The sequence below is a fragment of the Sinocyclocheilus grahami genome, unplaced genomic scaffold (assembly GCF_001515645.1).
Source record: "Sinocyclocheilus grahami isolate Dianchi unplaced genomic scaffold, SAMN03320097.WGS_v1.1 scaffold71.1, whole genome shotgun sequence".
NCBI classification, from domain to species: Eukaryota; Metazoa; Chordata; class Actinopteri; order Cypriniformes; family Cyprinidae; genus Sinocyclocheilus; species Sinocyclocheilus grahami.
In genome coordinates this window covers 1,966,628-1,980,331 of record NW_015505250.1, presented here as the reverse complement: position 1 = coordinate 1,980,331, position 13,704 = coordinate 1,966,628, and the positions used below count along the sequence as shown (strand labels likewise).

The 13,704-nt window shown below is 37.5% G+C and overlaps 2 protein-coding genes across 2 annotated transcripts in view; both read left to right on the top strand.

Moving 5' to 3' along the window:
• The first annotated feature begins 286 nt into the window (after positions 1-286).
• LOC107585530 (protein MEMO1) lies at positions 287-7,805 on the top strand. Its single transcript, XM_016272576.1, has 9 exons — positions 287-660; positions 3,186-3,267; positions 3,355-3,423; positions 3,532-3,644; positions 3,986-4,097; positions 4,928-4,959; positions 5,175-5,251; positions 5,735-5,839; positions 6,144-7,805. The coding sequence occupies exons 1-9, from the start codon at positions 600-602 to the stop codon at positions 6,273-6,275; spliced, it is 783 nt and encodes a 260-aa protein (XP_016128062.1). The 5' UTR covers positions 287-599; the 3' UTR covers positions 6,276-7,805.
• A 3,326-nt stretch (positions 7,806-11,131) lies between these two features.
• LOC107585529 (3-oxo-5-alpha-steroid 4-dehydrogenase 2-like) overlaps positions 11,132-13,704 on the top strand; it is a 3,975-nt gene continuing 1,402 nt past the window's right edge. The window contains exons 1-2 of the mRNA XM_016272575.1: positions 11,132-11,423; positions 12,042-12,205. Coding sequence (XP_016128061.1) covers positions 11,149-11,423; positions 12,042-12,205 — 439 coding nt within the window. The 5' untranslated portion in view covers positions 11,132-11,148. The remainder of the gene's footprint in view (positions 11,424-12,041; positions 12,206-13,704) is intronic.

Genomic DNA, 13,704 nt, shown 5'->3' with positions numbered 1-13,704 from the left:
CACTCTTCTATCGTTTCACTTAAAAAATCGTACACTTCTTCAACACCAAAAGTGTCTGTAATCCTATGCGAATGTTACAAAAGCTAAATGTTTTCACCAACAAAACGATCTTTGAATACACGCCCTTATCTGTTTTCCGCCAATGAGTTTTAGCCAAACACACTGAGCTATCCAATCATAAAAGCGTTATCTACATATGCATCTCTTTGGAAACGCCCCTGATCCTAATCGACCAATTAGTCTTTCGCTTCAGTCAGTCAATCAACTCTCCCCGCCCAGCTCTTCTGACAGAACGGAAGCCGAGATGGGCCAAACTAGCCCAGCCGGATAACAGAGACAAACTTGGCAGCGAGCGGATGAACTGGTCGGATCTTTGTTCTTCACAGCCGCAGCCCTCAACCTCTTTATATTTTTGCGTATCGTTACTTATATGTCTCACATTTATATCAAGATTATATAAAATACTCCTTCACTGGGCACTCAGTTTCAGCACAGGCATATACTTTTTGAGCTAGCATATTTTCTTAGTGTTTTTAGTTAATTCTTCCCCCCCACCGACGACGTTTTATTGGACCAAGATAGGCGGCGCGGGCACCAAGATGTCGAACCGGATGGTGTGCAGAGAAGCGAGCCACGCCGGCAGCTGGTACACGGCCTCAGGTAGAGCCAGAGACCCGAGAGCAGCCCGGGCCTGAGGTCCGGTGTGCTGCGTGTGTGTGTGTGTGTGTGAGAGAGAGAGAGAGTCTGAGTCTGGCAGTGTCTCAAAACCTAGTGAGCTGTCTATCTAGACAGCATTTTTGGGACGTTCTGTACGCTCAAAAGTGCTGCCTAGGTAGGCAGCTCACATTGTTTTTATACAGAGGCTGTGCGATGAGCTGGGAATTATTAAATAGCTGTGCCTAAAATGGTTTAAAGACAACAGAACGAGTTTTTTTATTTTTGTACCTTTTGAACTGACGGTCTTTTAAAAGCTAACTAACTTTATTTAAAATGCTGAATAAAACATCAGCTTTATTTTGTTAGAAAATAACTTGAAAGAGATTTCATTCTGCTCAGAAATTAATCTATATCTAGAAAAAAGTGGGCCTCGGTCAAAAAAAATCTCATTTAATTTGTCTTGGCATGTAGATGATTATTTCATGAATTACTTTAAACGTTAAAAATGATTTTGAATAATTATAGCGGCATTTCAATGAGCCAATTACATTTAAATTTTACTTAAATTGACTAGACTGTGTGTTTCTCTCAGAGTTGCCTGTTGTTGTTTATTTTTGTGTTTCTATTGTTAATGTGTAGCTTCTCTGTGTGTAATAGCAGCTGAGAACAAAAACAGACCACCAGTTAGCTGGTTAGCCTACAGCCGGTGTGTGTGAATCTTTCATACACGCCAACCACGCAAACTAATACCACAGATTAATATACCATCCACGCTAACGCTATCCAGCCCTACTTTTCCGAATCAGTAAATCCAGATAGATAAACTTCTGTCGCCGTTCAGAAGGCTGGACTTACCCTGCTAACGGCTAAAGCTATTTAATGAAGTTCATATGACAGCTGTACATGACAGCTGTGTTTTATGGAGAATAAAACCTGTTTTTTCATCAATATTGATGTCAAGTAATACTGTGTTTATTGTTATATTGGTCAGCATTTATGTCCTGTTCCATTCCAGTTAATACAGGGAGCACAGTCAGCACATGAAAGTCTTTAGAGGGCCGGTGGTATTTTTCTTCTTCAAAAAGAGTAACAAAAAGCCTAGTGCTACACACACACACACTAGATAACATATATTTACACTGTACAGAAGCTAGTCTGCTGGCCTTTACATGAGGATCTGCATTCTGCATGCTGTCACCATCATTAGAGCTCGTGTTTTGTCCGAAAAACACACATTTATTTTAGTGTGGTGTCTTCTGGTGTTTTGTTGATGCTTTTCCCCACACTGAGTAACTGTACCATATATGACATGCATGACTTTTATATCTTTAGTTACAGTTTTCAGATCATGACTAGTTATTATTCATCTGGCAATGATAACTTTGGCCAGTTAACAGGTGTGTCAGTTCAGTTGGACAAATTGTACAAAGTCCTGAATAATGGTAATTATATTTATATATTAAATTGATTTATACCTGTATTATATGTTTGAGACTGCTATATTGGTATTCCTCATATGTTCTAGACTGATATAATTGACCATTTTTAAAACCCATATATTTTAGATTTATTCTTTATATGTGCTAGAATAAATTATATAAATGATCTCTTACACTGCATTATATAAAATCAGCACTATCACCACATTCAACCACCTAACTTTCTATATATTAATATATGCATCAGCCATACAAAGCCATGTCAGTCAGACACTAAAATTAATGCATTTGCACATGCGCGAATAGTCAGGCCTGGCTGCTCTTTGGAATATGATTAGTGATGTAATGGTATGATTCATTACAGTGTAGAGATTTGATTAACAACTGCTAAAATTTGACCAAATTGGTTGTATTCTTATTATTCCTTTTACAGAATCAGCTGAACTTCATCTGTTCACTGGTTCTCAAAAATGTTATCTTGTCCTGTCATACTCTGATAAGAAAGTCATTAGGACTGGGACAACGGCTCTGTCTGAGGCTGAAATATTGCTGAAATCAACATTCAGGACAGCCATTTCACCTACTGAGTCATTGTTTGTTTGACTGATTTATAATTAGAAATATAGAAATCCATTAATGAATGCTTGATTATAAAATCTTTTAGCATGTAGCGAATTTTGTTGTTGTTGCATTACAACAATGAACATTAGGGATGAAAATGTGCTTAATGACAAATAAGCACATTTTCATAGTGCTATTTTTAAATAACAGCAAAAGAGAGAATGCTTTCTTACAAGTCTACCTGAACATTTGTTTTACACAATATCTGTCATGAAAATAATGCATTAAAATCACAATTATGCTAAAATAGGCTTCATTTTCTTTGTCTGCAATATTTTGCGGTAATGTATAATTAATAGATTATAAACTTGTCATGCTTCAAAAATATTTCTACATGGTGAAATTGATACTGTACAAAATACATTTGGAAGACGTTCAAATAATCTTCCCAGCTGAAGTTTCAAAGTTGTAAAATTATGTCTGCTTCTCTCATATTTCCTAATGACATTTTCCTGTCTTTACAATTAGGATCCCAGCTTAACGCACAACTCGAGGGCTGGTTATCTCAAGCACAATCTACAGCTGGTCCAGCTAGAGCCATTATAGCACCGTATGTGGAGTGAAAGCAGACAAACATCTTTTTTTCCCCTTCTGTTTCAGTTGTGATTCTGCATTCTAAAACAACTGTCTTTTGCAGGCACGCTGGCTACACTTACTGCGGCGCGTGTGCCGCCCACGCCTACAAGCAGGTGGACCCCTCCATCACGTAAGTATCCTTCCTGTCATCAGAGCTTCTTTAAATTCTCTTGAAGTAGCCGTAATGTTGGGTTTTCCGTGGGGAGAGAGGTAACTGCAGCGCTCTCTTATGCATCAGTCGGAGGGTGTTCATACTCGGCCCCTCTCACCATGTGCCGCTGTCTCGCTGTGCCCTCTCCCCCGCCGAGGTCTACAGAACGCCACTGTACGACCTGAGGATCGACCAGAAGGGTAAGCAATCTCATTTCCTACCTTGGCAGGATTAAATACTGATTGAATAACAGTACACAGAAAGGTGTCGCCCAGAATATATTTTTTTAAATATCTGGCTCATTTGATCTCAAACGGAGCTTTGCAGAAGAGATTGCAACATTTTCCATGTTGTAAATGACTAAATTTGTTATTATGCGATAGTTTTGTGGCTATAAACATGACAAATGTGCAACACAAATATGAGAATCTTTTATTTGATGATGCTCATATTAATGAGGCTTTGTGTAATTATCTTTGTAACTCCTCAGTTCAAAACACAAAGGCTTTAATTCTCCCTGCCCCATCTCTTTCTCTGGCAGTTTATGCTGATCTGTGGAAAACAGGCATGTTTGAGAGGATGAGTCTGCAGACAGATGAAGACGAACACAGCATTGAAATGCACCTGCCTTATACCGCTAAAGCCATGGAGAGGTAACAACCAGATATTGAACATCTTCATCCGGACCGTTAAGGGAACAGTTCACCCAAAAATGGAAATTCTGTGATCATTTACACACCATGATGTTGTGGAACACAAAAGAAGATACTTTACAAATGATCTGTTTTCTCCTCCATACGATGAAAGTCAAAGGTGGTTGAGTGTTGTTTTGGACCCTACTGACTTCCATTATGTAGACCTTAATAGACTTCCATTATGTGCACAAGATCTTCAAAATATCAGAAACATTTTTGTGTTCCACTGATGAAAGTCAGTCATACAGGTTTGGGACAACATGAATTATCCACTGAATACCTCAGATTCTGGGAAGACTCAATACTTGAAGCATGAACACTACCATTCAAAATATTTTTTTGTTTTTTGAAAGAAGATAACACTTAGAATTTAATACTTAAATTGTTAAATGTGACAGTAAAGAATTTTACATTGTTACAGAAATATATATTTCAAATAATAATAATTATTTTTTTTATTTTTTTTTATTTTTTCCAACACCATGTTAATACCGTTTTCAATACTGATTATTCTGACAAATTTGAGCACTAAATCAGCATATTAGCTATATATATATATATATATATACCAAATGTCCAGTAATCTGAGTGTAAATGTGTGACATCGGTTAAGTATTATTATATTATACTTTTTTTGTAATTATACAAAAAAAATTGGGGAAGGCAAAATTCTTGTTAACCACCCTAAATCAAATGTTGCTCAAACTAATGATAACAAAAGCAGCATGAATCTGGTAAAGAAGATACACATGCTTTCATTTCTCATCCACATCATGTCGGCATCACAGACATTCTCTCCACTCTCACGCTCTCCTTCAATGTGACTCGCCAGAAACAAAAGCTGCCTTTTGCCTACATAGGCAGCATAGACTTCTATGGCAGCATCCTAATTAAAGTTAAACCTATTAAGTGAGTGTTTTGGAATGCTTTAAATAGGTAGGAAGTTGGAACCCATACAAATATCCCTAATGAAGGTTTTTTTTGGTGCCACCTCTAGTTAAACGTTTAATTTGAACTTTTTCATATGTTCTACAGGTCAACGTTTCCGTTACACCTACTACGATGAAAGTCAAGGAGAGATCTACAGATCTATCGAGCACCTTGACAAAATGGTAAACCTGTTTCTATTCCCCTTTGCTCCTGGTAACTCACGTAATGTCTGACATATGAGGCTTACATGCAAGTGGCCCATTCTGGTTTGGGATACACTATGTGCTAATCCTATTGGAGGTTCTAGAAAAAAAAGATGAGGAATCTTTCTCCAAGCTAAAGAGTCATTGTTATGGTTACTGTGGTAGTCGGTGATTCAAAGACAGACTTTAATACATTCCACCCATGACAGTCTGTCAAATAGCAGATGCTCTTAGCAACCCAAACCTCATTAAAGGCTTACCAACTGGGCAAAGTACTTTTGCCTCTGTATGGTAATTTACTGGACAAGGACCGTGTTTGAACTACACCAAATGTCAAATCCAACATTAGAGAGTCCTAAATAAAACTAAACTAAAAATTACAACATTATTAATGCCAGTAATGAGAGTTTTGTTGACGTCAGTGAAATGTATGAATGTATGTTAATTTCCTTTTTTTTTAAGGGAATGGGAATTATAGAACAGTTGGACCCCATCTCCTTTAGCAATTATTTGAAGAAATATCATAATACTATTTGTGGTCGCCATCCCATCGGCGTTCTTCTAAATGTAAGTACCTAATGAATGATTCATATGAAAGACTATATGAATTTCCCCCAGGACATTTTATTTAGCAAACTGCTGTTGACTCAAAGCAACAGCAAAGTAATGCAAATAATGGACAGTCCGTAAGCATGGTAATTAGCCTAGCACTTAACTGTCGCAGAGCTTTTATTAATGTCCTTTTTCCCCCCCTAACTAATGTCTTGCTAACTACCCGCTCTTTCATTATGAAGCTTTTTAAGATTACCGTTGTAAGTCTAAAAGCATCTCTTTAGTGTTGACTCTCCATTGATTCTCTTCCCTCCATCAGGCCGTGGCGGAACTGAAAAAGAACGGCACAGACATGAACTTCTCTTTCCTAAACTATGCGCAGTCGAGCCAGTGCCGAAACTGGTCGGACAGCTCTGTGAGTTATGCTGCTGGAGCTCTCGTCGTTCATTGAGGTGAACTTTCCCAGGAGCCGCGGAGCCTCCTAGAAGACCCAAGCCCCTCCCACCCGTCCCGTTCCTGACAACGTATCCCCATCCTCCCCCGCCTCTTCTATAGGAAGGACATACAAAGTTTGTCGCAGCTGGGAATCTTCATACATACCCCGAATCCAGATTTAACGTTAGATACTAACCTCCTCTTCCTACAGCTTTCCCTGTACCCCGATTTCCACGTGAGGCAACTTGGATGATGCTATAGCTTGAAGTACAGTCGCAGTCTTTTGGGTGTTGCAAGGTCAGATTTTTGATTGTGTTTTTGGTCTTAATGAGGCAAAATCTGCTTTTGACCCTCCAAGGATGTTAGGTATCTGAAGAGCCTTTGTGTAATTTAAAAGCAAGACACATTTAAAGTTTAAATAAAAAATCAAACCATTGACATTGCACTCTTTTTGCAAGTCTGCATATGTAATCTACATAATGTCTCACCTATTGATAAATAATGAGAAAAAGGAAGTTGACAGACTGCAACATGCTATGTTCATGTACACCCTGAGAATTGTAGTAATAGCTACCGCGTTGGTCCTGTTGTAGTTTGTAAAGGGCTACACAATACCCACTAACCCTCCACTGTTCTGGATATACCAAAAAATAGTTTTTCTTTCATCTAATTTTTTATTGTAGTCAAATTAAAATTCTTATATTCTGTTCTGTTTATTTTCTCTTTGTGATTACCATTATTTAGCTTTCTAGTTTTACGATGCATTTGACGTATTTATCTCAAACTCTGTGGAAGCATATAGTAGTGTTTGAAGTGCAGTACAGGTGGACCCCTTTCAGACTGCCTCAAAATGGCCGTTCTGTCCCATCAACCCTCAATTTATTTTGGTTATTCTGAAACAATTTTATTTTCACATGCAAGTTAGCAGCCATGTTTAACATCCGAGTAGTAGTTATTTATGCACACCCATATCAAGGAACCGCCAGAGGTGGATTTTCTGAAAGGCGTAGGCATTTTGTCTGGCTTTCCTCTTTATTCCATCTACTCCAGGCCTCCCAAAGAGCACAGTGCAGCAAGATTTTTCCTGGGTGACCATTGGAAGGAAAACGGCAAGGCTCCTCTACATCCCCATCAAGGTTTGAATGTCTCAAACCAAATCCTCAAACAGAAAACAGACAAAGCATGTCATACCATGCAGATGTGCCTTGGGTCAGTGTTAAACATGTTTTTGTTTTTTGTTTTGGTCCTGTGTTTTCCACCCTTCATTTACCCACTAAAAGGACTTGATTGTCTGTCTTGAATCAGTTGAATTAGTTCTTACTGTTTTTAAAGTAGGGTAAACACCTGTTCTTGTACTGTTAGGATTGTTTCAAAAAAAATTTTATGTTAGCACTGTTTATTATTATTCGAACTATTATTGCGTAAAAATGAACAGTTCTCACATTGTCAAACCTATGTGGAAATTAATTGAAGCGCTCCTCAGTGGAGTCATTTTTGAATCTCAGGTTACATTGAAGCATTACAGAATTCTCGCCAGATATGACAAGAATCATGGCTGATGTTGCAAAGAAACAATAAAGTGTAATGACAAAAGATACTATGCTGTGGTGTTTCTTTTACTTGTCTTATTGTTTGCGATTCCTTTCTGTGTTTGTGACATGATTACGAGCAGTTTGTGAGTTATTGGAGTCAGAGTTGGTCAAGATTCATTTAAGATGCCATATATTAAAACACGAGTCATGTGCTTAAGATATAGTCTTTCTGCCATTCCTTTCTAAATGAAGGATCGTGGAATCATGGATGTGTGAGTTTAAACCACATTCCAATTCTGCAGTAAGTGAAATGAACTAAATGTGTAAGTTGAAAGGATCTGAGCAGCAAAAGCAATCAACGTGTTTCGCAGTCATGAGGATATTAACAGATGGCTATGGCTACAATTGGAATTTTGTATTATTATTATTATTTTTTTTTGCCAACTTATCTGCAAATGTAATCATTCTTAACTAGTCTTGACAAGTAATTGTAGAACATAATGACTTTAAAAAAAATAAAAATAAATTGATCAAAAGCAACAGTAAAGACATTTATAAAGTTAAAACGGATTAAACAAAAATTGATGTTCTTTTGAACTTTTGAAAGAATCCTGAAATAAATTGTCACAGTTTGTACAGAAATATTAAGCAGCACAACTGTTTTCAACACTGATAATAATATTAATTGTTTCTTGAGCAGCAAATCGGCATATTAGAATGATTTCTGAGGGATCATGTGACACTGAAGCCTGGAGTAATTATGCTGAAAATTCAGCTTTGCCATCATATGAATAAAGTACATTACATATATTAAAATAGAAAACCGTTATTTGAAATTGTAATAATATTTCACAATATTACTGTTTTTACCTGTATTAACTGCATTAGAGACTTCTTTCAAAAACATAAAAAAAAAACATCTTACCAACCCCAAACTTTTGAATGGCAGTGTGAAGGCTTAAATTAATAAAAGCGGACACATGAAAAGCTTTTCCTGAATTGCTTTAGAAGACGTACTTTTCTATTGAAAACACCTGTCATGCACTGCTTTGCCAGCCTCATGCAATCATCACATTATCGTGCGTGTATTCTAAATGGGAAGAGGATGCAGTGCATCTGCATGGCAGACCAGTTTACCTTTTCATTTTGTGTGCTATGCAGCAAAATTCCTGCGGGATGAGAACTTCCTGTTTATTCTTGGTTTATTTCTTTAGATAGCTGTTGACTGTTTTAGATATCAAAGGTCATAAAACAATCCCAGGCTCCTTATTTTTAGTAACTGAGGATGTAGATTTTGACTGAAGCGGGGGATTGTTTTATCTGCCATTCATTTTTTCAAGGTGTTAGAATTAAAAGCTCTACAGGACAAACCGCTATTCTGATGTGCTGTGTTTTTCACTTTTTCTATTAGTTTAGAGTTTGAATTCTAATTATTTTTCCTTTTCTTTGACATTTAGTTTGTGACTAGAATTTATTCTGTATTAGAACTTCAACATATTCAAGTTTTTTAAAGACAGGGAACAAGAGACGGTAGTTCTCATTAATAGGTCCAGCTCAGCAAATATCACTTCATCAATCTGTTCTTAAGTTTAGCAGCATTGACACTTCAAATCTCATGAGCCATTTCAGGTTGCACTGAACACATTAGAGTGAAGTGAACATTTGGTGGTTTCGTTTGGACACAGGTGTCAGCTATGGTGACCGCAAGTTTCATCTCCAGAAATGACTTCAGTGTTAGTCTCCATCTTACATGTTCTCAAACAAAATGGAGACTTGTTAATTGGGTTCATCTGTTTTGAAATTCAAATACTGGTTTAATTTTTTATTGGCAACTTAGTTTCAATTTCTGCAGAGCATGGAAATATGCTTTTAGAAGTCAATGTCAATCAAAATTAAGTAGCTTAATGTTCACTGTTGATTTTTTAAATTAAAATAATACTAGAGGGTTATTTTTATAGATCAATTTATCAGTAGTCAGGCTGTAAAATTTTATTCTTTTAAGCGTTTCCTTGGAAACATAATTTGAAGACTTGGATTTCTTGAGCACCCTGTTGTTTTAAGTGACTTTCATTGAGTGACTGCTTTTTACCGGGGACATAAACACTGAAAGGTTATTGGTAATATGAATAAATGGTGCAAGGGGAAATACTTCCTGCTGTTTGATGTAGTTCTCTATGCACTGCATTAATCAGAATTCTCAGCAGGTGCTCCATTAATTACAGGAAACAGCCTGTTGCAAGCTATAGAGGTAGACACATGCTTTTCTGAAAGTCAGCTGAATCCATCAATAACCCATAGGGATGTATGATCTGGTAAAACTTTTTCCGCAGTGTGTAAATTGTCTGAACTTGTCTATTGATTATGCCAAAGTGTTTAGGGAAATAAACCTGACTTTTCACTGTAAAAATAAAAGATTTTGAGGGTTCATTATCATTACACTGAAGAAACCTCCTGTTGAACCTCTTTCTATCTGAGAAACTCACAAGACAGAACACATAAGTACACATAAAAAGTATGTTTTTAATTATTAAATATTAAATATATATTTTTAAATAATCTTCAGAATATTTAAGTACTGTTATCTCAATATTAATATTAAATAATATTATAATTACAAGTATTTAACTGTGAAGTTACTTAAGTGCACATTTGAGGAACCTTCACAAGGTGCCTAAAGGTTCCCCAAATGGTTCTACCAGTGTGGAAATGTAAGGAAACCCAAATGTTGCCTGCAGTATCTTTTTATTTTTACAGTCTGAGGAGATTTAAGGGGGTCTGAATACTTTCCGTACCCACTGTATATGCCAAAACAAGCCCAAAAAATGCCCATTTGTCTTCTGGAAATATGATGATACTCAAAATAATTAGTTTTTTCATGCTTCGATTTGTGTAAACAGGTTGATAAAAGAAAGACAGACTGGATTATTGCTCTTTTAACATACTGAGAAACTAATTTCGCTGTTCATCTTTCCGAACATAAATTCACAGAACCAGGCGTGTGGCAGGTAAATATCAACATGCTTCTTCTTTCTGGTGACAAAAACAGTTAGGACTCACCGAGATGCACAAACAACAGACAAGCTTGTGTTTGCCACATGAATGCTGATGCTCCCCACCAGTGCATTAGTGGAAAAAAATCTCTCTCAATATGTTAAAAGGGAAATCTCTTTGCAAAAAGGAATACTCACATTTCAGCAGGGTGCATGCTGTAGCATGGTCAGGATTCGGCTCTCCCTCTGCTTTTGGGGAGGAGCTGCTCTGAGGCGCTGTGTTTGCAGAATTCTGGTGAGGGGTTGAGAGGGGATATACAGCATTAGACTCAAACCTGGTCTGGAACCGGACAGAACGTCAACCTCCATGCAGTGCCAGGAGCTCCTCGTGTGGGGCCTGAGCTCGGCGATGATCCTGGGTGGGGTGATGCACTTTATATGTCTCATGAAGTCTCATGCTGCCTATGGCCGCTACATGGACTCCTCGGGCAGCTCCATTATGGTGCCCGCAAGGCTAGCCTGGTTCCTCCAGGAGCTTCCTGCTCTGCTGGTTCCCCTGCTTTTGATGCTGACCACGGATGGAAACAATGGCACCGGGAGACACCTGATGCTCTGGACCTTCTGCCTGCACTACTTCCAAAGGTAAGTCATGTGAACGATGGGACAATGTGGGAGATCATTGGTGGGGCTGAAGAAGAATTCAAAATGTCACTAACATCTTTCAAGATGTTAAATTACTAGGCAATTTAACATCTTGAAAGATGAAAGATCAGTAGTATAAAATGCAGACAGGCCAGAGAAATGGATTATAGCAACTGCACAATGACATACGGTCACAGCTTTTTTGCTTCCATTTACTTCAGTTACGCCATTTCACAAACCTGATGTGTAATCTAGCTCATCCAGAACAAATGAGGAAAAAATACCCTTAATCTGAAGACAAAAGGGAACTGGGTGGAATGTTCTTTTGCTTCTTTAGACTATCCTGCTGTGCTGACAATTAATCAAGGCTGCACAAACGTAACAGCAGAAATGTATTAATGTTTCATTTGAGTAATTACACATAACTGGGCCAAAACAGAAGCAGATGAATAAAGTGAGAAATGTTTGAATAATTCAACGGAAGCATGATCTGGACAAAACACGACAGGTTTGGGAACAGGTGTTGAATTACAAAGACATAATAACAGTGGAAGTGTAATGAACTGGGCAGATGACCAAAATATGGTATTTGATATGTATCAACACTCTGGTTTGCAGGAGCTGCATCTACTCCCTGCTGACCAAAGGGCGGCCGTATCCGCTTAACATCATGCTGTCAGGGATTGTGTTTTGCTCTATTAATGGTTTCCTGCAGGCACACTATCTGCTGCACTGTGCTACATTTCACAACACGTGGTTTTCCGATGCCTGTCTACTAGCCGGTAAAACTTGTTTACTGAAAGAATTGCTATAATACAGGGTTGTGTGCTTTTCAAAATTGAATTGAGCATTTGAAATGAGGTGGCAAACAGGATGCAAAATTGTCAGTTGAATTTGTTTTTAAGAAAGTATGAATAATTGGAAGGTACAGTCAAAGAAACTCATATAGGATATGAACAAATATATTAATATTTTTAGTATGAATTACAACTGTTTATTTTTATAAAGTAATCCAAAAACTGTGATAGTCATTTTGAGTTGCTGTATGAAAAATTTTAATCTGTTTGTATGGCTGTATTAATTGTTATAACAATATTTAATTTTTTTCTACCATCAAAGGGAAATATATTGAATCAATCTAGGATCAAATGTATTATATAGGGAATAAATATGCTGCTTAAATACTGAAAAGTAATGTAATTATTAATAAAATGATTTATTTGTTACAAAGCTTTTGTTGGGCTAATGAAATTCTTCAAATTTGTTGACCAGTTCATTTCAAATTCCAACACGTGAATTGAAAAGGAGATAATTCTTAAATTCAGAATTTTGCTCAACCTTGCTATTATATTTGAGAATGTATTTAATGAAAAAAATATTATGTAAATCCCAAAATAACTGCACTTAAATAAAGGTTCCAAAAGTGGGTTTTAGCAGCAATGTCATAGAAGAACCATTTGTGGTTCCTTTAAAGGGGTCATATGATGCTGCTAAAAATAACATTATTTAAAGTAAAGTTTAAAGTATAAAAAGTAAAAGAACAGTAAAAAAAAGTTAAAAAATACATTATTTTCTACATACTGTACATTATTGTTTCTCCTCTATGCCCCGCCTATTTGAAACGCGTCGATTTTTACAAAGCTCATCGCTCTGAAAAGCGAGGTGTGCTGTGATTGGCCAGCTATCCAGTGCATTGTGATTGGCCGAATACCTCAAGCGTGTGATGGAAATGTTACGCCCCTCACATACTGTTGATGCCGTGTCCGGCCGGATCGACGAGACAAAAACATTAAAACCCATTACAAATGAGGCATTTGTTGCATCCAGTGGGGACATAATTACTGATTATAATGACTTATACTGTCTTTTTACGCGTTGCGTTGCATCGCACCGCGTAAACATAAAACCCTGTCTGCATTTGTGATCGGAGAAATGACAAACAACAAGTGCTACTCTACACTGCCCAAAACTCGCGTTTGAATCATCAGTGGCAAGTGAGTCAGAACTGATGGCATTATAGTCTACTCTACCAGGATCAGTAAACAGTCCTCCATAAAATGTGCTGCACACATCTGGATATTTGGGTTAAACTGTTCTGGAACAGTGTTGTAAATACAACTTAACCACTGATTTGTAGTCGTGTCCTCTTTTGGAAGACCAAACAAAGCAGTTTCGCTTTCACAACGAAAAACATGGCCGCCTAGCGTGAGCAGAAGCCGCGGCATAGCGTGAGCTGAGGCCGGGCTAGAGTGAGCAGAGGCGGTGGGGTTGAGAATGGCGC

Coding starts and splice junctions, on each gene's coding strand:
- LOC107585530 (XM_016272576.1), top strand. CDS start 600: ATGTCGAACCGGATGGTGTGCAGAGAAGCGAGCCACGCCGGCAGCTGG. Junction 3,268..3,354: donor GCTAGAGCCATTATAGCACC/GTATGTGGAGTG, acceptor TGTCTTTTGCAG/GCACGCTGGCTACACTTACT. Junction 4,960..5,174: donor CTCTCACGCTCTCCTTCAAT/GTGACTCGCCAG, acceptor TATGTTCTACAG/GTCAACGTTTCCGTTACACC.